General features: G+C 66.4%; 3 protein-coding genes across 4 annotated transcripts in view; 1 reads left to right on the top strand and 2 right to left on the bottom strand.

Moving 5' to 3' along the window:
* Window positions 1–366, bottom strand: part of PDK2 (pyruvate dehydrogenase kinase 2) — a 7,561-nt gene extending 7,195 nt beyond the window's left edge. For both annotated transcript variants that reach the window (XR_003536467.1, XM_027697072.1), the window contains exon 1: window positions 210–366. Coding sequence is in view for 1 of the 2 variants with exons in the window: in XM_027697072.1 (XP_027552873.1) it covers window positions 210–327 (118 nt within the window). In the remaining variant the exon portion in view is untranslated. The remainder of the gene's footprint in view (window positions 1–209) is intronic.
* A 697-nt stretch (window positions 367–1,063) lies between these two features.
* ITGA3 (integrin subunit alpha 3) lies at window positions 1,064–16,786 on the bottom strand. Its single transcript, XM_027697123.1, is given in 26 exon segments — window positions 1,064–1,919; window positions 2,892–3,017; window positions 3,114–3,212; window positions 3,654–3,767; window positions 3,898–4,011; window positions 4,117–4,287; window positions 4,364–4,466; window positions 4,643–4,720; window positions 4,830–4,909; window positions 5,008–5,076; window positions 5,179–5,211; window positions 5,213–5,345; window positions 5,433–5,530; window positions 5,608–5,754; window positions 6,237–6,373; window positions 6,503–6,570; window positions 6,655–6,741; window positions 6,826–6,962; window positions 7,185–7,273; window positions 7,467–7,660; window positions 8,047–8,254; window positions 8,709–8,792; window positions 9,164–9,413; window positions 9,875–9,957; window positions 10,037–10,158; window positions 16,572–16,786. Coding segments are annotated over 26 exon segments (3,198 nt in total). The 3' UTR covers window positions 1,064–1,760.
* Window positions 16,787–20,507: 3,721 nt separating this feature from the next.
* Window positions 20,508–23,864, top strand: DLX3 (distal-less homeobox 3). The gene is made up of 3 exons (XM_027697121.1): window positions 20,508–20,868; window positions 21,226–21,416; window positions 23,465–23,864. Exons 1-3 carry the CDS (start codon window positions 20,550–20,552, stop codon window positions 23,801–23,803), a joined length of 849 nt encoding a protein of 282 aa, XP_027552922.1. The 5' UTR covers window positions 20,508–20,549; the 3' UTR covers window positions 23,804–23,864.
* The last annotated feature ends 496 nt before the right edge of the window (window positions 23,865–24,360 follow it).

Consider the following 24,360-nt stretch of genomic DNA (forward strand, 5'->3'; position numbering starts at 1 on the left):
GATTTCCAGGGGGGTGAGAAGGATTTCCAGGGGGGTTGGAATAGGATTTCCCGGGGGGCTGCACGGAGCTCCCTCCCCCAGCAGGGCCCCCCAGACCAGGCACCCCCGGGGTTGGCAGGAGGGGTGTCCCCATCCCGTAGCCTGTTTGGGGGGGGAGGGATCCTTCCGGGATCGGGCAGGAGTCTCGGAGGGGGGGGCTGTTTATTTACCGAAGTCCAGGAACTGCTTCATGGAGAGCGGCGACGGCGAGAACTTGCTGAAGTGCTCGATGTAGGTGGGGACGCCGGCCAGCGCCGCGCGCTTCCCCAGGCAGCGCAGCAGCCGCATGGCCGCGGCCCCGGGAGCGCCCCCGGTGTCCCCCCCCCGGTGCCCCCCCCGGTGTGTCCCCGGAACCCCCCTCGAGCCCCGAACCGGCCCCGCCGCCCCCGGGCCCGGCCCCGCCCCCGCCGCGCCGCGCGCAAACAACACACCCCGCTGTCAATCACCGCCCGCCGCCAATCAGCGCCCGCTCTGCCGCAAGACCCGCCTCCCTCCGTGCCAATGAGGCCTCTCCGCTGGTCCCGCCCCGACGTCAATCACCGCCCCGAGACCAATCAACGCGCGCTCTGGGGGAAGACCCGCCTTCTTTATGCTAATTTTGCCTCACCGCTGGTCCCGCCCCGCCGTCAATCACCGCCCCACCGCCAATTACCGCTCGCCTTGATGTGGGACCCGCCTCTCCATCGAGATAACCACGCCCCCATAGCTGGGTCGCCACGCCCCTCTGCGCTAGCCACGCCTCCTTTACCGCCCTCCAGCCCCCCCCAGTGCCTGGGTCGCCCCAAGAGCCCCGAAGGGAGATGGGAGGGAGTCTGAGCCCACCCCAGACCCGTCATTACCCCCTCCGCGGTATTACCTTCCCACCACCCACCTATAACCCCCCCCAAAACCCCCGCTGCTCCGCCCTCTCTAGGGAATATCATCACCTCCCCTCCTTTTTGCCCCCTACCCCTCAAAACCCCCTTTCCTCCCCCCCGAGCAGCCCTCTATCACTCGTCAGCCAAGACACGAGGGGGACAAGAAGTTACAAATCACGGAGCGAGGCTTTATTTGGCCCCGGTGGGGAGGGAATGAGGGGGGGTTGAGCAGGGGCTGGGGGGCGCAGGACCCCCTCCTCCCCACTCACCCCCAAGTACCGACGGGACGCTGGGACTCAACACCAAAACACCGACGAGAGACATGGAATAACTTAACCCCCCTCGGGGGTGGGGGGCGAGGGGGACGGGGGGGGGACACACGGCCTGATGCTCTGTACCCCCCCAAAGCCAAAGCTGCGTCCGAACACGGGGTGAACACACGGGGGAGGAGGAAGAGGAGGAGGCGGCGGGAGAGAGGGGAGGAAGGAATGAGCTCCCAAAGGCCCCAGCCCGGGGGTGAAAGCAGAGGGTCCCACACCCAGTGATGAGGGGAGGGGGGCGAGCGTGTCCTGGCGTGTGAGGACGCGTCCCCACGTGCCAGGACGTGTGTCTGGGACGCACGAGAGGAGTGTGAAGGCACTCGGTGAGCCCAGCAGCACATAGGGAAACACGACAGGAGGAAGGGGGGGCACAGTTGAGGGGTCTCCCCCCTCAGCGTGCAAGGCACGAGCGTGCAAGAGGAAGGTGCAGAAGCCAAGGCCGGATGCAGCCGCATCCAAAGAGGGGGGATCGGGGAAGGGGCGGGGGGGGAGATGCACTTGTGCAAAGTCAGAGTCCCCTGAGGGTCTGGGGGGGGTCAGGGGGTCAGTAGTACTTCTCCGGCTCCTGCCACTTGGTCACCCAGTGCTTCTTGCGGCGACGGGGCAGGAGCCCCCCGGGCTGGTAGCGCTGCTCCTGCCGGATCCTCACCGCGTGGTACTTGGGCATGATCCGGTAGTAGCGGGTCCGCTGGAAGAAGTCACACTGGGAAGGGCGGAAAAGAGAAGGCAAGGGGGTCAGTGTGGGGCTGGGCATGGCTGCAGAGAAGGAGAGAGACCCCCCACGAGGCGGCGAAGAGCAGAGGCAAAGGGAGTTCCTGGAGCCACTCGGAGAGACCCCGCGCCCTACAGCGACCCTACAGGACAGAGGAGGAAGAGGAGAGGAGAGGAGGAGGAGGAGGATGCCGCTGGCATTACCAAGCGGGCGGCGCAGGGGCCCCGGGGGGGCAGTGGGGGTGCCCCCCCCCATTAGTAGTCGTCCGTCAGCCGCTCGGTTTCCGACGGCTGGATCCTCATCTCCGCCTTCTGCCCCTTGGCCTCGTACATGGCCCGGGTGTTGGCCCGCCGGAAGAACCCGCACTGCGAGAGAGGGGACAGGGGTCAGGGGGGGCTGGAGAGGGGCTGGGGGGTTCTTGGTCACCCCTCGGAGGGTGAGATGCCCCCCAGAGTGCCTGCGGGGTGGGTGGTCCTGCAGACCCTCCTGGGCAGAAAGTGGGGGGCTTCAAGGAGGTCACAGGGGTCCCTTGTGAGCTGGAGGGTCCCCAGAGGGCTGTGGGGGTCCCCCAGTCCCTGCAGCAGAGGGGGAGGAGGGAGCCACAGGGAAGGAGGTGCCATCATCCAGCCCTTCTTTGGGCGGGTGTTTTTGTGGATCCCAAAAGGTTTTGTGCCCCAGGAGAAGTTGGGAATCTCTGTGCTCCTCTTCCTCATCGCTCTGCAGCCAGGCACCTTCCAGCTGGGGGGCAAAATCTTCCTCCTGGGAGGATCATCTTCCTCCTGGGGGGCACTTTCCACCCACGTGGGCACCTTCCAGCTGGGGAGAGAACCTTCCACCCGCCGCTCCCGATCACCCCTCGCCAGGCAGGGAGGATGGCAGCCCCCAGTGGCACGAGCCCGTGAGGTCTCAGCACAGCTCCTGCACCCCCTCCTTCCTGGGAAGAGAATCCAGGCCCCCCCTCACCTTCCAGAGGAGGAGGATGATGATCCCCAGCAGCAGCAGCCCGGCTGCCACCGACACCAGCACCAGCCACAGGGCGATCTCGGCCGGCTGCTCCTCCTGCAGCTCCGAGTCCACGTCCACGGAGAACTGCAGGGGTTGGGAAGAGCCTCGTTGGGGCACAGAGCTCCCAGCGCGTCCCAGTGCATCCCAGTGCGTCCCAGGAAAGGCCCTGGTGCCGCTCACCCGCACGGTGTGGTTCCTCATGGTGATGGTGGGGACGTGGGAGCGCAGGAACAGCGTCGCGGTGCCCGTCACCTTCACCCGGTCAAAGTCCCGGAACTCCTGGGACACGGGGGCCACAGAGAGGGGACAGGGGTGACAGAGAGAGGGGACACAGGGGCCACAGAGAGGAACACATAGGGATGAGGGATGGGGGACACAGATGACAGAGAAGGGGACATGGATGATCAGGTGGGGGACATGGATGATTAGGGGACACGGGGATGATGTGGGACACAGGGATGATGGAAGGGAGGGACGTGGATGGTGGGGACACACAGGGATGATGGAGAGGAACACACACAGATGATGGACGGGGGACACAAGGATGACAGAGGGGAGGACACACAACATGGGGAGGACACCGATGATGGAGGGACACACACACATGGATGGGTGTCATCTTCTGAGCCGAGACCCGGCAAACTCGTTGCCCTGTTTAAGCCCATCCCCACGGGCCCGGCCCAGCCCTGGCCCCCCTGCAGCCCCCCCCCAGGCACTGACCTCGATGAAGGTGCTGTTCCAGACTCGGGCCCGCAGGGTGAAGGTGTTGGGGTGCTGGGTGTGGGGCAGGGGGCACTCGAACCACACACAGCGCGCGGTGCCCTCGGAGCAGCTCTGGGGGACACAGGGGAGCTCAGGGGGGCACCGAGTCCCCAGAGCACCACCCCGGTGCCAAGAAGCAGCAGGAACAGTGTTCCCAGTGGGGGGAAAGCGCTGCTGGACCCCCCCCTCACCCCCTACTCACCAGCACCGTCTCCGACTTGGCTTTCTTGGCGGTGGCCAAGGTGATGGGGGGCTCTGCCGGCTCGGGGGGCTCCAGCTCCCGTCTCTGCCGGGATGGAGCCTGGTCCTCCAGGAGCTGGGGGGAGGGACATGAGCCCCATCAGAGCCCAGGCAGCTCTGTGGGGCTGGAAGGAGCCCCAGAGTGGGGCAGGGACACAGGGCCAAGCAGCGGGTGACTCACGGTGAGGTTGAGGGGGTTGATGACCCCCCCGGGGGGGTGGCAGCTCTCGTTGCCATTGACCAGGATCTCGGTGGGGTAGAGGAGCCATTTGCCGTTGGGGATCTCGTAGGGCCACTCAAACCCCAGCAGGATGGTGCCCAAGGAGCCCAGGGACTCACCCTTGGTGGTCACCTGCGGAGCAGAGCGGGAGGTGGAGACCAGCATTCCCAAATCCACCCCCCTCTGCCACCGGCCACCCCCGGCTCACCTGGAAGTCGAAGGTGAGGGGGCTGCCCACGTCCTGCTCCTGCTTCATGGCTGACTCGCCCACCACCACCCCACTGAAGTAGGACTGGAGATGGGAGGAGGCTCTGGGAACGGGATGGGGGACAGGAATGGCGTGGGGGGCAGAGGGGGCAGCCCCCTGCCCCATTCCTGGGACACGGGGGGCTGTGCCTGCTCCCGACACAGCCACACTCAGGTGGGGGGGGACACAGAGGGGTGGGGGACACCCCAAGGGGTGGGGGGACACCCTGGCTGCACTCACATGCTCAGTGAGGACTGGATGCTGTAGTCCACCAGCAGCTTGACGAGCACAGGCTGCAGGTCCTCCTGGGTGCTCTGCCTGCCAAGGCACCAGGATCAGCATCTCCCACATCCCAACAGCCCCCACCCTCCCAGGGGGAGCAGGGGGTCCCCGTCCTGCCCGCCAGGCCCCCCCTCTTCCCACTCACGTGGACAGATCCAGCCACACCAAGACCTCCCGTGTGTCCAGCATGATCCCAATGGCCTCGAAGGTGATGATCAGCTCTGCCTGCACCCAGAAGGGACGTGGAGCAGCTCAGCCAGATCCCCACCTGCCTGCTGAACCCCCAAAACGGGCTGGGGGGTGGCTGGGGGGGGAGCACTCACCCTCTGGTTCCTCTTAAAAGGGTTTCCCAGCTCACACAGCACCGTCTCCCCAAATGTGCAGGCTCCACTCTGCGGGCAGGGGAAGAGGGTGAGGAACATCCCAGCAAAGCCCACCCTGCTCCTGGTGCCTCCCCGAGCTGGGGAGGGGTCCGGGGGGTCCCCCCCACGTACTGGGCGGACGGAGGAGGGCAGCAGGCTGGGGGGGCACGGTGACGTTCAGCAGGGCCTCGTGGGCGTCCTCGCCGTTGGAGGGGGTGGTGGGTGTGTTGGTGATGTTGATGCTCAGGTAGAGCTTCCTCACATCCCGGCTGTACTGCAGCACCTGGGTCCCGTTCAGCCTGTGCACGGAGGGGGGGCTCAGCACACCCCAACGGGACGGGGACCCCTCCCGGGGTGGGTGGGGACATGGGGGGCCCCGCTGGCACCTGGGCAGGGGCTGGTTCTGGTCGGTGACGAAGCTGCTCTGGAGCTGGAGGTTGCTGTAGCACTCGTTGTCGGAGCCACATTCCTTCTGGAACTCGATCTGGAGGGACAGGGATGTCCCTGTGAGCCCCCGTGGCCCCCCAGGACACCCCAGAATCCCCCTCCCCACCGGCACACCTTGGTCTCATTCTCGTGGGACTGGTCCTGGTTGAGGACGGGGAAGGAGTCGAGGGAGTGGGGGCCCAGCTGGAATGTTCTGGGCTTCTCCTGCAGCGAGTAGTTCATGGAGAGCACGATGGGGTGCAGCTTGTCCCGGATGTTGTCCTGAGGGGTGGTGGGTGTCACAAAAAAGCCCCTCACAGATCCCTCCCTGGCCCCCACTGCAGCTCCAACCACAGCCAGGCAGCCCTGAGACACTTTTGGGGTACCCCCCCACTACTCACAGCCTGCTGTGAGACCCAACAAACTCATCACAGGAGGGAGGGAAACAAGGGAGGGAAGGAGGGAGGGAAGAAGGGATGTAGAGAAACAAGGGAGGGAGGGAGAGAGGGAAGGGGAGAAGAGGGAAAGGGGAGAGAGATGTGGGAGAGAGGGTGAGGAGATGGGTGGAAAGAGAGAAAAGGGATGGAGGGGGGAGAGAGGGGAGAGGAAGAAAGAGGAGGGAAAGAGAAGGGAGGGATGGGGTGGAGAGAGGGTGGGATTTCGCTCTTTCCCGAGCCTGCCATTCCCACCATCCCCGTCCCCACCCCTCAGGAGCCAGTCCCGCAGCCCCAGCCCCGCTACCACGTGCAGTCCCACGCGCTCACCAGCAGCAGGAGCTCCCGGGCCTGGCAGCGGGTGTCGGGCATGGTGAAGCTGCCGGTGTAGGTGGCAGACGGGGACCCCGCAAACCTCACCCTGGGCGGGTGCCGGTCCTTGTCCGCCTCCAGCGTGTACTCCAGGGCTGCGGGGAGGGCAGGGCCAGGCTGTGACACACGCGTGTGCCCCCAGCACACACCCGGACACCCCCACAGGTGTGCACGTCCTCCCCGGGATGTCACCCCGCTGCCACCCCTGCACCCCCCGCACTCACTGATCCTCTCCTGGTACTTGGGGTCCCCTGCGCTCTGGTTGTAGGAGAAGCAGAGGGTCACTGTGATGCTGGGGGGGGCAAAAGGGCCGTCAGTGGAGCCGGGCGTGCCACCAGCAGCACAGGGGGCACTGGGGGACCCGGGGGGGGCTCACCAGGACTTCTGTGTGCACTGAGCAGGGTCCACCTTGCTGGGGGTCACCGTGAAGGTCTTGTCCAGGATGTTGATCACGGGGCGAGCTCTGGGCAGAGATGGATTTGGGCTGAGCCCCGCCGGGGGTGGCAGGGCCTGCAGGACGCCTGTCCCTGTCCCCCTGCCCCTGTACCTGAGCAGGACGATCCGCTCGTTCAAGCTGCCCACCAGGAGATCCGGGTAGGAATTGTCATCCACGTCCAGCCCCCCACTCAGCGAGTACCCGAAGGTCTTTATTTTGGTGGGGCCCAGGTCTGACCCACTGATCACCTGGAGTTGGGGGGGGCAAGGGAGTGTCACCCACTGCTCACCAGCCCCACGGATCCAGGGATTGACCCGCTGCATCCTGCCCTGGAGCACGGGATGCTTGGGGGATATCTGGAACCCTGACACCCCAGTGAGGGGGTCCAGAGCCCTGACACCCCAGTGAGGGGGTCCAGAGCCCTGACCCCCTGCAGTGAAGGGACCCCCCCCCGCCCATGGGGCCGTTACCTGCCGGGGTTTGTCCTGCAGCCCCTCAGCACTGCTGTGGTAGATGTAGACCTTCCCATACCCCTCAAAAGGAGCCCCCACAGCAATATCTGGGGGGAGAAGAGCACAGTCAGCCCCTCAGGGATGGGGTTCCCCACACCTCCTCAAGCCCCTCCCCTCCACTTTAAATGCACACCCCCCACCTCCATCTCTTCACCCCAAACCTCTCCAGGGACCCCCCGATGCCCCCTCCAGTGGGGGGGCTCTTCAGCTCCCCCCAGAGAGCAGTGCCCAGCCCCTCACCCTGGAATCCATCCTGGTTGACATCCCCAATGCTGGCCAGGGCGAAGCCGAACCCGGAGTAGCTGGGGCCGGTGAGGACCAGGCTGGGGTGCAGCTGGAAGCCCCCCACCTCGTTCATGTACACGAACACCGCGCCCCCCACCTCCTGCTTCCTCTCGAAATAGTAGGGAGCCCCCACCACCAGGTCCTGCCACCTGTGGGGACAAGGGGGTGGTTGGGGTTGGGGCGCTGTGACACGACCCCACCCCGACACACCTGGAGTGGTGGAGACCCCCCCAGAGCCATGAAATAGCACTTCCCTAAAAAACCTCCCCACCCCCAGAGCTGTGCCCACCATGACAGGACCCACAGAGACCCCAGGTGAGCTGCAGGGTGCCCCCAGGTGAGACTCCCACCCCTGGGAGCTGCAGGGTGCCCCGGGTGAGACCCCAGACCCCCAAAAGCTGCACGATGCCCCAGCTGAGACTCCCCACCCCAAGAGCTACAGGATGTCCCAGGTGAGACCCCCACCCCTGGGAGCTGCAGGATGCCCTGGGAGCTGAGGGGTCCCAGCCCAGGTGAGCCCCCCGCCCGCCCTCACCCATCGTTGTTGAGGTCTGCCAGGGCGATGGCGCTGCCGAAGTAGGAGCCGACCTGGGGGCCGGGGAGCAGGAGGCTCCTGTGCAGGCTCTGCTGGGGGCTGCGGCTCAGCAGGTACACGGCGCCCGTGTGCTGGTACCGGGGGGCTCCCGTCACCATGGTCACCGCGTCCTGCTGCAGCACCGCGCTGCCCACCTCGGCCGTGTACCCTGTGCCAGCGCCGCGGTCAGGGGGGGAGCATGAACCCCCCGACACCCCCACAGTGAGGGGGAGGGAGCACGGACCCCCCGACACCCCCACAGTGAGGGGGAGACAGCACAGACCCCCGACACCCCCACATCCCATGTCCTCCGACACCCCCACATCCTGTGTCCCCTGATACCTCCACAGTGAGGTGGGGACAGCATGGACCCTCCGACACCCCCACAGTGAGGGGGAGACAGCACGGACCTCTTGAGACCCCCACACTCCATGTCCCCCCACCCCAAGCCCCTGCAGCCCTCCAAACACCCTGGTGTCACCACTTGGGTCTCCAAGCCTCCCTAACTCCCTCCACCCGTTTAACATCCACCCCAAAGGTTGTCCCTAAATCTACAACCCCCAAACCTCCTCCTCACCCCAAAGCCTCCCCCCAGCGAGGCCCCCCCGCCCCGCTGCCCCCACCTATGTAGGTGTTGCCATTCTTCTGGTTGGGGAAGGAGAAGTCGTGCAGGTCCCACATCTCCCGCTGCAACATGTAGTCAGTGCCTGCGACAGCAAGGGGGGTCAACCCCACAGCACGGGGGGGCAGCCCCTCTCCCCCCCTTTGGCACCGCTCCCCTGGCACATGAGCACACAGGGGTGTGTGTGCAAACACATCCATGTGCAAACACATCCATGTGCACAGGGTGTCCGCAGGGGTGCGGGTGCCCTGGGGAAGGGGGTGCCCATGGGGATACGGGGACCTCGGGGAAGGAGGTGCACACGGGGGCACAGTCACGCCAGGAAAGGGGACGCCTGCGCCGTGCTCAGAGGGCACGAGGGGGTATGAGGGTATGAGCATCCCAGGGACGGGGATCCCCCAGGTTTGGGCACCCCGGGGAGGTGGCACCGCCCCCGCCCTCCCCAGCCGCCCTCACCCTGCCAGTTGTAGGCGCCGGGCGCGCCGAAGTAGATGATGTTGGCGGTGAAGCCGGCGCTGGTGCCCATCTGGCACATGCCGGTCTCGTCGCTGTCGGTGTTGGCGTTGCACATCTCGTGGTGGTATGTCTGCCACTCATCGCTCAGGTCCAGCCGCAGGTCGTTGCCCCGCACGTAGCACCGGCCCACCATGCGCCGCTGGTCCTCGCTGCCCGACCACAGCACCTTGGTGTAGCGGTGGGCACAGGCCTGCGGGCACGGCGGGCACCGCTCAGCACCCCAAAAGGGAGGGGGCACCCCCAAAAGGGAGGGGGAATCCCTCGCCCTGAGCCCCGTGTCAGGATGGAGAGAGGGAAGTGGGAGGTGTATAGGATTTGGGGATCTATAGGGAATAATCCTCTACAGGTGCTCTGTAGGGCGTGAGGATCTATAGGGTGTGAGGGTCTCCACAGGATGAGGGTCTATAGGATGTGAGGGTCTCTAGAGCTGGATGTTGTCTCGCCACCCGAGAGCTTCACTTCACCCCACCAGCACCCACCACCCGTCACCCCACAGCACCCACTCCAGGGGACACGGAGGGGACAGGAGCACCTCTGCCTGGTGCCACCACACCGGGGACACGTGCCAGGCCCACGTGGAAGCACCGGCAGCTCCCTGGTGTCTCTGTGCGGCAGCTGGGGAGTGTCCCCTGTGTGTGCCCGTGGACTCACCAGCACCCTCCCCGCCGGCTGCCGCTGGCTGGCCACCGTCACCCCCAGCCACATGCCATCGATGATGGCCTTGTCCGGTTCATCTGGGGGGGAAGGGACAGTGTGAGAGCAGGGCCTCCCCGTTCCCAGAGGGGATTGGGGTGCCCTGGGGTGCTCTCGTACCCTTGAGCTCGATGTCGAGGCGCTGGCAGTCGCGGGTGGAGGCGGTGAGGGGACAGGCGTAGACGGCGCCCGTCCGGGTCCCGTTCACGGGCTCCGCATCTCGGGGGGCCCCCACCAGCAGCCTGGGGGGGGCACAGAGAGGGGGGGGGGGGGGGGGGGGGTTGGGGGGGAGCAGGTCCATCTGCCCCAACAAAGTCCAGCTCATTTTAGGAGGGGAGAAAGCCAGGCACACCCTGGGGAGGGGGTGGTGGGGCGAGGAGGTGCTCAGAGGGGACCTGGAGCATATGACACCTTGGCCACCAAATTATGGGGGACAGCAGCCCCCAGTGCCATCTCCAGAGCTGAAATCTCAGAGGACAGGGGGGTCAGGTTGATGGATTCACTCCTTGCCCCCTCCTTCCCAAACCTGACCCAGCCCAGGCTCACGGGTGAGCCCCCCATAGTGCTGCACAGTGGGGTGCAAGAAGGAGTCAGGCTGACCCCACAAACCCCAGAGAAAACAAAACTGGGGCGGGGGGGGGAGGTGTTGCTCAGCACCCCATCGCCAGCCCCGGGGCCCCCGTGTCTGTGTAAACACCCACGGCCCTTCCCGGCCAACCTTTGAGCCGGGAGTGGGGCAGCGGCCCCCCCCGGCACAGCCCCGGCACAGCCCCGGCACAGCTGCGGCGTGTCCCGCCGACAGGCCCATCCCTGCGTGCCAGGGAACGCCGGGACAACCCCCCGGGATGGGGAGGGTGAGCTGGGATGAGCTCCCTCATCCCACAAGGCATCCGGGCAGCACTGGGGCATCCCAAGCCAAGCAGCGCCATCCCGGGGGTGACTCAGACCCCTGGAAGGGCAGGGACGGCCCGGCTGAGTCACGGCACTGCCATGCGGGAGGAGGCACTGCCATTCCAGGCTGGATGCAGCACCCACCCCACAGCGCCCTATGCTGATGCTGAAGGGACCCCCCCCACACCTCAATCCTCCCACCCCCAGGGAGATGCCAGGGACCCCCGGCAGCAGCAGGCACAGGGACTGGGGGCTGGCAGGAGGATTCGGTGTGCCCGGGGGGTTCCGGAAAGGCCAGCCTTTCCGCCAGGAATTCCTTTGGGATCGAGGACAATGGTGTGGAGGAGGCCGTGCTAGCAGAGGAAGTGTGTCCCTCCTGGCAGGCAGGACACGGGGGGGGGGGCACTGCACCCAGGTAGTGGCTGCAGCCCCCAGACCCGATCACGGGGGCAACGAGCTGGTCAGTCCTCAGCAGGGCCACCAGCGAGGACAGGGACAAATCCTGCTGATCCCATCCCACTGACAGTGGGAAGGGTCGTGGTGGGATGGGGACCTTGTCACAGGGCACTGGGGTAACCAGCTACTCAGTCCCCAGCGCAGCCACTGGAGAGGACACACTGGGGTAACGAGCTGCCCAGTCCCCAGCGCAGCCACCAGCGAGGACAGGGACAAATCCCGCTGGACAGGGACAAATCCCGCTGTCCTCATCCCGTCGCCAGCGGGCAGGGAGTGCCGGGAAGGCTGAGCAATGCGGGGCCGGGAGCGCGGGCACGTCCGGGCGGGCCGGGGCGGGCTGACTCCAAGCCCAGGCGCCAGAGGAATGTGGGGCCCCAGGCAGCCCCCGCCCCGGCACGTCGGGGCCCCCCCGCGCCCGCCCGGCCCGTGACGGCCCCACCGGCGGCACCGCTCCGGCTGAGTCAACCCCGCGCTGCAGGTGTGGGGGGAGACGGCGTTGCTCATCCCAAATAGGGGTGTCTGCCCCCCTCCCCACCAGGAATGCCAGGATGGGGATGCCAGCTGCTCCCGGGAAAGCGGGAGCCACTGGCTGCGAAGGGAAGGGAATAACGGGGGATGATGCCTCCTTATTTTTTTCCAGCTCCCCTCCCCTAATTCCTGCACCCCCCACAACAGGGGGGCACAAGGGGCACCACTGTCCCCTCTTACCTGGAGGGGAAGTGACTCAGTGCAGCTGCTGTGACTCAGGGCTGGAGGGAGAACCCGGGGGGGGGTCCTGCCCCCACATCCCAAACCCCAGCGGGACCCGCAGCCCTCGGGGGCTGCCACGGGGGTGCCACGGGCAGGGGGTGCCCCCCGGCTCCCGCGGTGGTCCTGGCTCAGCCAGACCCCCGTCGTTCCCAACCCCTGTGGCTCCCCCCGGCCCGCAGGTCCCGGGGGGTGGGAGCCCACCCAAGCCAAGCAGCTCCGGCATCCTCCCGCCTCCAGCCAAGACTTCCCGGCACGGCAGCCCACCCGCAGGCTCTGCTCCTGGGAAAAGGGGGAGTGTGGGATGCTGGGGGCTTCGGAGTCCCACCAGAGACACGGGGGACACCCACGGGCATCCCCCACCCCAAAGTGCCGCGTGCCCCCACAGCTACCTGGAGAGCCAGGGGTTGGGGTACTGGAGCTCCCAGCCCGGGGAGGCCGGGACCAGTTTGTGGCGCTGGTCCCGCTGGGGTGAGGGGACGAGGAGCTGGGATTATGCTGGACATGGTCAAACAGCAGCGCGAGGGGGAGGCCGGGAAGGGAGGGAGGCAGGAATGTGAGGCCGTGCTCCGTCCTAATCCGCCCTGGTAAACTGGGGGGGTTGGACAGCGGCGGGGGGGCTCCCTGCCAGCGCTGGCTGAGCTGGAAGGGGGGGCTGTGGGAGGCTCTGGGCACCAGGACCCCAAAATGAGGCCATTCCTGCAGGGGTGACAGAGGTGAGGATGGCAGAGGATCCCACCCAGACACCACCACCACAGCACGGACTGTAATGGGGGGGGGGGAGTTGTGTTCCCCCAACAGCAGCGCAGCCCCCCAGCCCCAGAGCCCCCTCCCCAGGGAGCAGCTGGGCAGTGTGGGGAGCACCTCATCCCTCTCCCAGGGGTGACGGTGCCAGGACAGGAGGAGCGAGCAGGACGGGGGGGGGCTCCACACCCCATCCTGCTCTCCCCACCCTGGGCAAAGGCAGGAATGGCACAGTGGACCCTCCTCAAACTTCCCCACCTCATACCAGGGCTGGGGGATGCTCCAGGTTTGAGAGCTCGGCTCCATGAGGGGTCCCAAACAACCCCTCTGAGCCCCCAAAAGCAGCATCCGACAGGGATCTCCAGAATATCCCACCCACCCCAAGGCTCTGGGGGGGGGATCGTCCCTCAGTGCCACGCTGCTTACAATGGGGGGGCCCTAAGCAGGCAAATCCACTGATGTCCCCTCAGGAAACAGGCAACGGCTCCTGGACTCCACGAGGGACTGCTGGACAGACGGAAGGACGGACAGATGGATGGATGGATGACCCCCGGGATGCCGGCCCCACATCCGCCCCCCTCCTCTGCCTGCCAAGCAGCCGCAGCCCCACAGGACCCCAGAGGACTCGAGCCAAGGCAGGGGGAGCTCAGCCAGCTCCAGCAATCCACAGAATCCCAGCCGAGGGGGAGGGAAAACCGGGAATCCAGCCAGGAGAGCGATCTCCTCCTCACCATCCAGCTGGGAGCAGGAAGACCCCCGAGCAGCAGGCACACAGAGGGAAACTGAGGCACGCACAACGGGGGCACATGTGGGTGCTGCCTCGCCCCCGGGGGCAGATTCGGGGGGGTCTTCGGTTTTCCTGGCACGGATGCTCCGTGCCTCAGTTTCCCCGTGTTTTTCAGGGAAGGGTTGGATTCGCCGGGTCCCACCAGCACAGGCCAAACCAGCTCCCCCAGCGGGAGCCCAGGGGAGCGGCCGGAGCCCACGGGAGCGGCCGGACACGGGCAGCAGAAGGAGCTTCCTAATCTCGGGAAGGCTGATAAACACCCTCGCTTCCAGCTCGCCTTCACCTGGCCAGGGGAGGGGCGAGCAAACAAACCTTTGCAAGGGACACGAAAAACACGGCGAGGTTGGAATGGGGAAGGAGGTGGGGGTGTGCCGTGCCAGCCTGGCCCCCCGCCAGCGCCCGGCCGGGAAGCGGCTCTCCACACCCCACCGGAAGGCTGGGAATGCCAGCGGCATGAATCCATGCAAGAGCATCCCTCTTATCCCGTTGTCATCCCTCTTATCCCGTTATCATCCCTCGCAGTGAGGGCACGGGGTGAGCCCCCCCCAAAAAAGCACGGACACTCCCCCTCCCCGCGGACCGTATCAGGGATGACGGTGGCAGGAAACGTCCCTTTCCTGTCCCCACCCTGCACCTGAGAGCAGAGGGCAGGGGAGCCTTCATCCGGCACCGGGGTGACGGGGGGGAGTGGCGGCACACCCATGGGGCTGCGGGGCCGAAAGGGGAAGGATGGGGGCGCTCAGGGGACACCCCTGCATCGGTCTCACCCCGCCACACCCGCCCAAAACGGCTCTGACACCCCAGTTTGGGGGCAGCACCCCCGTGGAACGAGAGAACCCCACGCCATTCCAACCCCCGCCACCACGGGGACGGGCAGCAAAGAGCTCCCGGGGGGATGGGGGTGCAGATTCCCGGCGGGATCCCGGCTCTGAAGCCTTTCCCCCACAGCCGGCGGAGCCTCCACACCCCACCCGGATCACGCCAGGACTCGCACGGGCCACGTGGCACAGGTGGAGGGATCGCAGGTCCCTGCCTAGGGGGGCCAAGGCCCCCCAAAATCCCGCCCCGAGCCACTCGGGGAGACACGAGCCGACCTGTCCCGGTGCCGGCCAGGACCCCCAGCTCGATGCCCCCCGGCAGCTGCTCCCATGGCACCGGAGCAGGGAGAACCCGGCCCTGGGTGGGAGCCAGCGTGTCCCCCGTGGGGGAGGAGGGGTCCTGCACCCCGCCAGCTGCTCCGCAGGGAACAGCTTCACTCCCTCCCGGGACAGGAGCAACAACAACCCATCCCACGGCGGGGCCGCCGGCCCAAAATGCATCTCTGGAATGCGGAGCAGCACATGCCTCCCGTCCGAGCAGCTGCTGCCAGTCCCTTCTCCACGGAAAAAGAAAAAAGAGCCCTCCGGGTCTCCCAAGGACCCCTCTGGAGCTGGGAGTTCCGCGGGAGGGTGATCCAGCAAAAAACCTGTGCCCTTGAGCGGGAAAATCCCAGCCCAACCCCTGCGGAGGAGCGCGATCCCCGGCAGGGACACGCGGCTGGAATCTCCGGCCAGGAGGGATGGGGGACAGGGATGCTGGAGGTGGGGGACTGGCAGGGCGGGGGGGCAGCGGGGGGACACGGCGGGTGACAGCGGTGGGATCGCACGGGGAATGCTCCGGCTGAAAAGGGCTTTTGTTGGGGCTTTGCCTGGCAGCAGGAACCACAGTCCAACAGGTTCCCCGGGAACGGGAACGGGGCCTCCTTGCCAGGAGCGGCTGGAGCCGAGGGGGGACACGAGGGACTTCGCAACCGCCCCGGGGAGGGTCGGTGCCGGCCGGGACCCCTCCGGTGGGAGGGGATTCCATCTCCCAAGGTGGCTGTCGGGCTCCCAGCCCAGCAGGGGTGACACGGGGTGTCCCCGCTGTGCTGCCAGACCCCCCCTTCCCCGCGTCACTGGGACCCAGGGAATAATGGGGGGGGGGGGCGCGTCACCCCCCCAATAACGGGGTGCAAAGAAGCCACGAGCAGGGGACCGGGGGGGGGATAAGCCCCCGAGAAGCCACTGTAGAGTACGGACCCCTCCTCACCTGGGCTCTGGGCCATGAGGGTCCCCCCCCACTCCCACCCCAGCACCTGGGCCCCCCGGGCGCCCCTCTCCCGGCACGCAGAGCCCCCCCTCCCACCTCTTCCTTCTCCAGGTGCACCCCGCCCTCACGGCGGCGGGATCGGGACCTTTGCCCTCACACAGGGACCCCCCCCCCCCCCCAGGAGCACCCCCCCCCTTTCTCCATTCCATGGGGACCCCCACCACTCCACGTGGGACCCTCATTCCATCGGAGGACCCCTCACCCCCACCACGGGGGACACTTCCCACTCTCCCCCACCTCACGGGCGACCCAGACCCTCACGGGGACCACTCGCAATTCCTCTCCACCCCACGGGGGACCTTTCCCCTATGGGGGACCTCCCCCAAACCTCACAAGTAAACCTCTCCTCGTTCTTCCCCCCAGCGCACGGGGGTCTCAACCACCGCGGACATCCCATCCCACGGGGGACCCCTTCGATCCACGGGGGACACCTCTACCCTCGAACCCTCCCCCACTTCACGGGGGCACCCCCGCCCCACAGGTAAAATCTCTTCTCTCCTTCCCCCACCGCGATCCCACTGGGCATCGCACCCACCCCACACCGCCCCGGGCGACCCCATCCCGCTCTCCCCCATCCCACGGGAGACCCTTCCCCGCCGGGGGACCCCTCCCCGCTCTCCCCCATCCCACGGGGGACGCTCCCCCTATGGAGACCCCCCTCCCCTTCCACAGGTAATCCTCTCCCCGCTTTCCTCCACCGCGATCCCACCAGGGACCGCACCCACCCAACACCCCCCCCGGGACCCCTCCCCGCTCTCCCCCATCCCACGGGGGACCCTCCCCCTATGGGGGGTTTCACTGCACAGGTAAACCCCTCCCCTCTCTCCCGTACCACACGGGACCCCCAACCACCCCCACCATGGCCCCCTCCCCGCATCACCGGCTTCCCCTCCCCGCGCTCACAAGCTGCGCTCCCTGCGCTCCGTCTGCCGGTGCAGCGCCACCGAGAAGCCGAACAAGGCGCCGGCGGGGCCCCCCTCCTTGAGGACGGGGAAGGTGCGGTCCAGGTTGAAGGCGGCGGCGGCTCCGAGCAGCACCGGGCCGAGCCCGAGCAGCAGCGCCGGGAGGGGCGGCAGGAGCGGCGGCAGCAGCAGCGGGCGGTGGCGGCGCCGCGCCATGTCCCGCACCGGCCGCCGTAGCCGCGGCTGCCGCCCCACCGGGCCCGGTGCGCTCCGGGGGGGGCGGGGCCGGGCGGGGCGGGGGCGGGGCTTGGCAACACCCGGACACGCCCCTTCTTAAAGGGGTCGCACCCCCTCCTTCACCCATCGCCCACCCCGCGTACCTGCGTGCGCAGGTGAGGGGAGGGAGGGGCGTGCGGGGACACCCGTGTGTCCTCCTCCCTCTCCAGTTGTGTCCCCTCCCCTCCAGTTGTGTCCCCCCACCATGCCCACGCAGGGGGCACCGAGTCCCTCCACGCCCCTGCCCCCAGTCCGCAGTTTCCCCCCAAACCGACGTGGGAGCATCAAGTCGCGTCCCCCCCTTCCGCTGACCCCCCTCACGCCCACGCGGGAAGAACTGAGTCGTGTGTGTTCCCCCCCCTTCCCCGCATCACCCTGTCTCCCGCCCCCACCCCAAATTAGGACCCTCCATGGGATGGAACGGCCGGGATGAGACCCCCAATTTAGGACACCCCATGGGATGGGCCCTCGAGGCTCGAACCCCCACCATGGGATGGGGCCCCCGTGGAATAGGACACGCCCTCCCCCGTGACAGGAGGTCACGGCGGGACCCCGAGAGCGGCTGTGCCGTGGGACAGTCCCATCCCCGTGGTGACCGCGACGGGGACACCGCGGTGGCCCTGGGGACGCGGCCACAGCCGCAGCATCGCCACTTCCCTGCCGGGGAGGGGTGGCGGCGGTGACAGCCATCGTCCCCGTCCCCGACCCCGGCTGAGGTCACCGGGAGCCACCGCGCCGCTCCCACCCGTGCCAGGAAACCCGTGGGTGGGGTGGGCTGGGCCGGGGGGGCCCTGCAGGATGTCCTGTGTCCCCCCCCCCCATGTCCCCGTGCCCCTGTGCCGTGTCACTGGAAAGAGTGACGGCACAAGGGGACAGTGCCACGGGCAGCGCTGCCGGCGGCCGGCGCACGGCTACGGCACTGGGACCTGGCCCCCCTCCCCTTATCCTTTGTCCCCCGTCCCCTGTTCCTCGTCCCGTGTTCCTTGTCCCCTGTTCCTTGTCCCCAGTCCCGTCCTTCGTCTCCACCCCCATCCCCGTCCCCTGTCCCTCGTGCCCCGAAGGTGACATCACCGCACGGGGTGTCATCACCCCAAAACGCCACTAGATGACGCCGTTCCCCCAAGGATGCTCTGGGGGATTTGGGATTTGGGATTTGGGGTCGGGCAGGTCAATCGGCCACGCCTCCCTCGACACCTCCATCCGCCGCGGCTGTGGCAGAGCTGGGGGGACACGCGGGGACCCCCGTGGGCGCTGCTGGGCTCGGGGGACGTTTCCAAGCAGGACCCCCCCCACCAGTGCTGCGGGGGGCACGGGGGGACCCTTCAGCTTCCGGGGGCTATGGGAGGGATCCCCTCCAGCCACCTGACCCCGTGGTCAGCCCTGCCCCTGCACTGACCCACAGGGACCCCCGGGTGCCCCAATACGATAACTTCTGCCCCCCCCCCGCAGTGCCCCAGTTCCCCCAAACTGGCCCCCCCCAAGTCCCCCCCCTCCCCCATCCATGAGCTCCTGGATTTGGGGCTCCACAAGCGCCAGTCTGGCCCAACAGCCTCCGGCAGCCCCAGTGCCTCCCAGTCCCCAACTGGTTCAGGACTGCACGGACCTGCTCCCCGCTTGTGCCCCACTCCCCAGCCGCCCTCCCTGGCCTCCAGCTCCCCAACCGGCTTTTCCTGCCGGCACATCCCTCTCCCGGCAGGAGCCGGCCTGGTGACAGTCCGGCTGGAGGGGCACAGCTGGGCCAGGGAGCCGGGGATGTCCCCGCGGCTCCTCGGGACCCTGGGAATGCTCCTCGGGACCCTGGGAATGCTCCCCGGGACCCTGGGAATGCTCCCCGGGGAGGCCCCGCACAGCTCCCAGGGCTGGGCTTGGCCCAGACGCTTCTGCCCCCTCTGAATGAACTCCTCGAATCCCCAGTTACAATTCCCATGTGGGAAGCGAGTCTGTGCCATTCTCCACGCTTTGGGGTCGTGCTTTGCCTCCTGCAGAGGCTCCTGCTTCCCTCCGGGATTCATCTCCAGTTCTATTTATTTCTTTAGGGCTATTTCTATTATTTCCATTTCTATATTTCTATTTCTATTATTTTTGTTTCTCCTTTTCCTATTCTTGTTCCTATTTCTATTCCTACTTCTAATCTTATTCCTACTTCTAGTCTTATTCCTACTTCTAATTCTATTCCTGCTCACATTCCTATTCTTCTTTCTATTTATTCCTATTCCTATCCCTATCCCTATCCCTATTGATTTCTTTTCCTATTTCTATTTCTCCCTGTTCCTATTCTTATTCCTATTCCTATTTATTTCTCTTCCTAATCCTATATCTATTCACTCGTTTTCCTACTTATACCTATTCCTACTCCCACTCCTATCCCTATCCTTATTCTTTGTTCCTACCCCTATTCCCGTTCCCATCCCACTCTCTCTATCCCCAGTCCCTCCACATTCCCGAGGTTATCCCGTTTTCCTCGCGGGCCCGGCGGTGGCGGCGGCGCCGGGACTCGAACCCGCGGCGCGGCGGGGCCGCAGTTCCCTCTGTGTCCGTCGGGTGGTGCCGTTGCACCGCAGTGCGGGCCGGGGGGGGCCGAGGGGCGCAGGGGGGACAATCCCGGGGGTGGGGGGACACACGGTGGGACAGGAGGGTGCAGCCCCCACCAGGTTTAAGGATCCCCAGCCCCCTCCCAACCCCCCCTTTCAGGGTACAGACCTGCCTGCAGAAGCAGAGACCCCCCTCCCGCAGATAAAAGCCCCCCTCCCAAAACCCCCCCCCCCCGGATGGCTGGGGACAGCCCCGGGAGTGGTCAGGGGTGACCAGGGCTGGCTCGGGACCCTGATCTGGGCGATGCTGCTGGGGGGGCTCTGAGGACAGCGGGGGGGGCAGGACCCGGACTGGGGGTGGGAGAGAGACACGGAGCCCCGGGGGGGGGGGGATGTTCCCCCAGAATCAGGACCTGTCACTGCCCCGAGGTCCCCACAGGGCAGGTGCCAGACGGCAAGTTTTGGGGTGGGTGAGGGGTCCTCTGTTTGTGAGGATGGGGGGGGCTCTGCCTTGGGGATGGTGTTGGACTGGGAGTCACTTCTGGGAGAAGGTGGGATCTGGGGAGAAGGGAGGACACCACAAACACACCCCTGGAGCCCCCCAAGCATGGATCCACCCTACTCCCAACCCCCAACCCTCCCTGCCACCCAACAAACATCCCCCCTCGACTCCTCCTCCAAATCCCCCCCACAGCCCCAAAAGTCCCCTTGCAAACCAGCCCTCCCTGACCCCCACAGTGCCCCCTGCATCCCCAGGGCCCCCCCCTCCTGCAGACGGGACCCTGCGCTCTGTATTTACTCCTTCGCCCTCCTTCACCCACTCTTTGTTGTTTCTTGAGAGAGGGAAAGAAGGGAGGGAAAAAAAAATAAGGGAGAGAGAAAAAAAAATAAAAAAGAACCCACACAGGAGGAGGCAGGAGCCTATTTTGCCTCCCAGGCAATATTTCTGGAGCCAATCGGAATGCGCACCCACCCTGCCCTGCTCCCTAATTAAAGGCTTTAAGCAGGCGGCCGGGGCCGGAGGTTTGGGCACAGTCTCTTTGGTTGCTCCTCGCAAAGAGCCGCAGCGCAGGATCCAGCTCCGGGCACGCCAGGCCAGACGCGGCAGCCGGAGCCGCCAGGTTGGGGGGTCCCCAGCCGGGCAGGCAGCTCCCCCCTCGCCAGTGCCAGCGATGAGCGGCTCTTTCGATAAGAAGCTTTCCAGCATCCTCACGGACCTGTCGGGCTCGCTGAGCTGCCATGCCGCCTCCAAGGACTCGCCCACCCTACCGGAGTCCTCCGTCACCGATCTGGGCTACTACACCAGCCAGCACGACTACTACCCGGGCCAGTCCTACAGTCAGCCCGTGAGCCACTACCCCTACCACCAGTTCAACCTCAACGGCATCGGCGCCGCCGGCACCTACTCGCCCAAATCCGACTATTCCTACAGCCCTTCCTACCGCCAGTACAGCCACTTCAGGGACCAGCAGCTCCCGGCGCAAGAAGCAGGTAGGATGCTGTGGGGAGAGGGGGTCGTGCCCATCCCGCTGCTCCCTCGGGATTCCGGAGGGAGTTTTGTGGAGTTGTGCGTGTCTAAGTTGTGCCCGAGTCGGGGACGGGGTGTTGCTGCTGCTGGCGGATGTTGGGTCAAAGCTCATCCCCCTCTGGCATTCCCGGAGCTGCCGGGGGGACGCGGTGGGATGGATCCGTGCTGGATGCGGCGTCCGAGGGCTATCCCAGGGGGTGTCCCAGGGGATATTCCAGGGGATGGGGTAGTGCCAGCACCTCGAGCGGGATGGCACCGAGCTGGGGACGGGGGGTGGCCGGGACCCCTGCACCCGCCTCACCCCTGCGCTCTCTGCCCAGTGTCGGTGAAGGAGGAGCCGGAGCCGGAGGTGCGGATGGTCAACGGGAAACCCAAGAAGATCCGCAAGCCCCGCACCATCTACTCCAGTTACCAACTGGCTGCCCTGCAACGCCGGTTTCAGAAAGCCCAGTACCTGGCGCTGCCCGAGCGGGCTGAACTGGCCGCCCAGCTGGGGCTCACCCAGACCCAGGTAAGTGCTGAGACCCCCCCCCGACACCCCAATTCCCGACCACGGGCAGGAGGGATCGGCAGGGGGGAGCCAGAGCTGCCCTGCTCCTCGCAAATGCGAACTGGGGGGGTCTTGGGAGGGAGTTCTGTTCCCGGGCAGCCCAGAGGGGGTCTGGGGGTCCCCAGGAATGGATAGTCCCCGCTTGTTTGCGGGTGCAAAGCGGGCAAAGCAGATTTCCCCCCGCGGAGCAGATATGCTTTGCCGAGGGAAAACTGGAGAGGAGGGAAGGAGCAGGGAGAGGAGACGGATTCCAGCCGTGCCCTACTCCCCAGCTTTGGGGTTTATCCCCCTCTCTTTGGAACCGGCACCATCCCAGACCTTGCTCTGCTCAGACACCCCAAGATTTAGGGGCTGAATCCTGCCCCGGTGCCTGGGAAGGTCCTGGGTCAGCAGTGCGCCCGGTCCTGGGAATGCGGGACACCAAGTCCCGGGCGGGACGGGACGCTCGGGACGGGGTGTTCGGGACGGGACGCTCCGGACGGGGTGCTCAGGACGGGGTGCTCAGGATGGGGTGCTCGGGACGCCCCATCCCGACACCGGGTCCTGATCCCAAGTCCAGCAGGAGCACGGGGACATGGGGCCGAACCCTGCTCCTCCCGTCTGGTTTTCCCGAGGCTCCCCGACTGCGCCGTCCTGCCTGGCTCAGGCAGAGAGAAGGGATTTGGGGACCGGCTCCACACCCCGCCGAGACCCTGCGCTGGGGTGGCAGTTCAGGCTGGACTGGAAGAGCAGGGACGTGCGGGACGGGCTTCTCCTCCCCACGAACCACCCAGAGCCGGGGCTAACCCCTTGTTTGTGGGGTTCTGCCCGGCGAGGGGACGAACTGTCCCGGCGGATCTGCTGGTGGGAGGGGAGTGGGTTGTCACCACTGTCCCTGCAGCGTGTGACTCCCCCGCAGCCCGGCCCGGGTGCCCTCCCTGCCTGCGGGCCGACGCCGGCGCCCTTGTGCCGCCCTTGGCGCGGCGCTCCCAGCGCCCGGCCTTCCTCCTCCTTCTCCTCCTCCTCCCTTGGGCGATGAAGCAATCGGGGACACTCGGCAAAGGGCTGACGGAGCGCGTCACCCGCTCCCAGAGGGACATCCTGTTTGGGTGACAACCACCGCCGCCCCCACCCCGTCCCCGCGGGGGCCGAGCGCGTCCAGCGCCGCCTCGCCCAGCCCTGGCACGCTCCCGACGCCGGCGTGATGCACCCAGTGACGGGCTCCCCGCGACGCCCGTGTCCCCAGGGGGGCTTCCTGTGACACCCGTGTCCCCGGGGGGTCCCCACGACACCCATTCCATGGGCGCTTCCCACAGAGCATCATGTGTCCGTGTCCTCCGTGACACCCACATCCCGGGTGACCTCCTGTTGTGCACCCACCGTGTGTCCGGGGTCCCCACGACACCCGGGAGTGCTTCCTGCCGCCCACCGTGTGGGGTCCCCATGGTGTCCGTGTCCTGGGTGCCTTCCAGCGGCACATGGTGTGTCCAAGCTTCCCACGACACCCTTGTTCCTGTGGTGCCTCGTGTCTCTGGAGTCCCCGTGACACCCGTGTCCCAGGGCTCTTCCAGCACTGCACTGTGTCCCTGGGATCCCCGTGACACCCTCGTCCTTCATCCCTTCTCCTGTCTCTGGGGTCCTCATGACCCCCATGTCTCATCTCCTTCCCGTGTCTCTGGGGTCCCTGGGACCCCCCCGTCCCATCTCCTTCCTGTGTCTCTGAGGTCCCCATGACACCCTTGTCCCTTCCCATGCTCCTGTGACCCCCATGTCCCAGGTTCCTTCCTGTGTCTCTGGGGTCCCCTTGACATCCATGTCCCTTATCCCTTCCCATGTTTCTGAGGTCCCCATAATGCCCATATTCCAGGTGCTTTCCTGTGTCTCTGGGATCCCTGTGACGCCCACGTCACTCATCCCTTCCCTCATACCTGAGCTCCCCACACCACCCCGCCCCCTCTCCCGCTCTCCTCATCCATCCCACACCCCCAGTTCCGCGCCGGGGCTCTGACCCCTGTCCCTCCCTCCCTCAGGTGAAGATCTGGTTCCAGAACCGCCGCTCCAAGTTCAAGAAGCTGTACAAGAACGGCGAGGTGCCGCTGGAGCACAGCCCCAACAACAGCGACTCCATGGCCTGCAACTCGCCCCCCTCCCCGGCCGTCTGGGACAGTAACTCGCACGGCAGCGCGCCGGGCCGGACCCCGCTCCCGCAGCCGCTCCCCTACAGCTCCTCGCCCGGATTCCTGGAGGAGCACAACCCCTGGTACCACCCGCAGCCCCTCGGCGGACCCCACGGACCCCACCAGGCACAGCCGGCCACCACGATGCACCACCCCTCCCCAGGGCCCCCCAATGCCGGCGCCGTCTACTAACAGGGAGAGCCGGGGCTGAGAGACAGTGGCAGAACTCCTTTGCCTCCTTTTTTTCCCCCTCCTACTTTTTACTTTTTCTTCTTTTTTTTTTTTTTTGGAAAAAAAAAGGAAAAGAAAGGACACCCGTGTACACGCACCCCTAGACACACTGACCTCCCCTCTCCCCGCTCATCTCAGGAACCAGAGGACTGCAAAGGGTTCAAATCCTCCGCTCCCAGCGCAGGAAAAGGTGGAAAATTCTTCTTCTGCATTTATTTTTTTTTTTTAATTTTTCCATCACCTTCCCCCCTATAATAAAACCAGCCCCCCCAGGGGCCTCATCCCACTGCAGGTCCCTCTCTGGAGCTTTGCCTTTGGGGGTCACCCCACTGAGTGAGCCCCGAACAGGAGTGGGCACCCAGGAGGGGCACCCGGAGCCCCCACATTCCGTCGGGATGGAGGACACTGTCCCAAGGTCGGGATGGAGGACAAAGTGTCCCAGGTCGGGATGGAGGACACAGTGTCCCAGGTCAGGATGGAGGACACTGTCCCAGGTCAGGATGGAGGACACTGTCCCA

This window comes from Neopelma chrysocephalum, unplaced genomic scaffold (assembly GCF_003984885.1).
Source record: "Neopelma chrysocephalum unplaced genomic scaffold, ASM398488v2 Primary Assembly neopelma1_118, whole genome shotgun sequence".
NCBI lineage: Eukaryota > Metazoa > Chordata > Aves > Passeriformes > Pipridae > Neopelma > Neopelma chrysocephalum.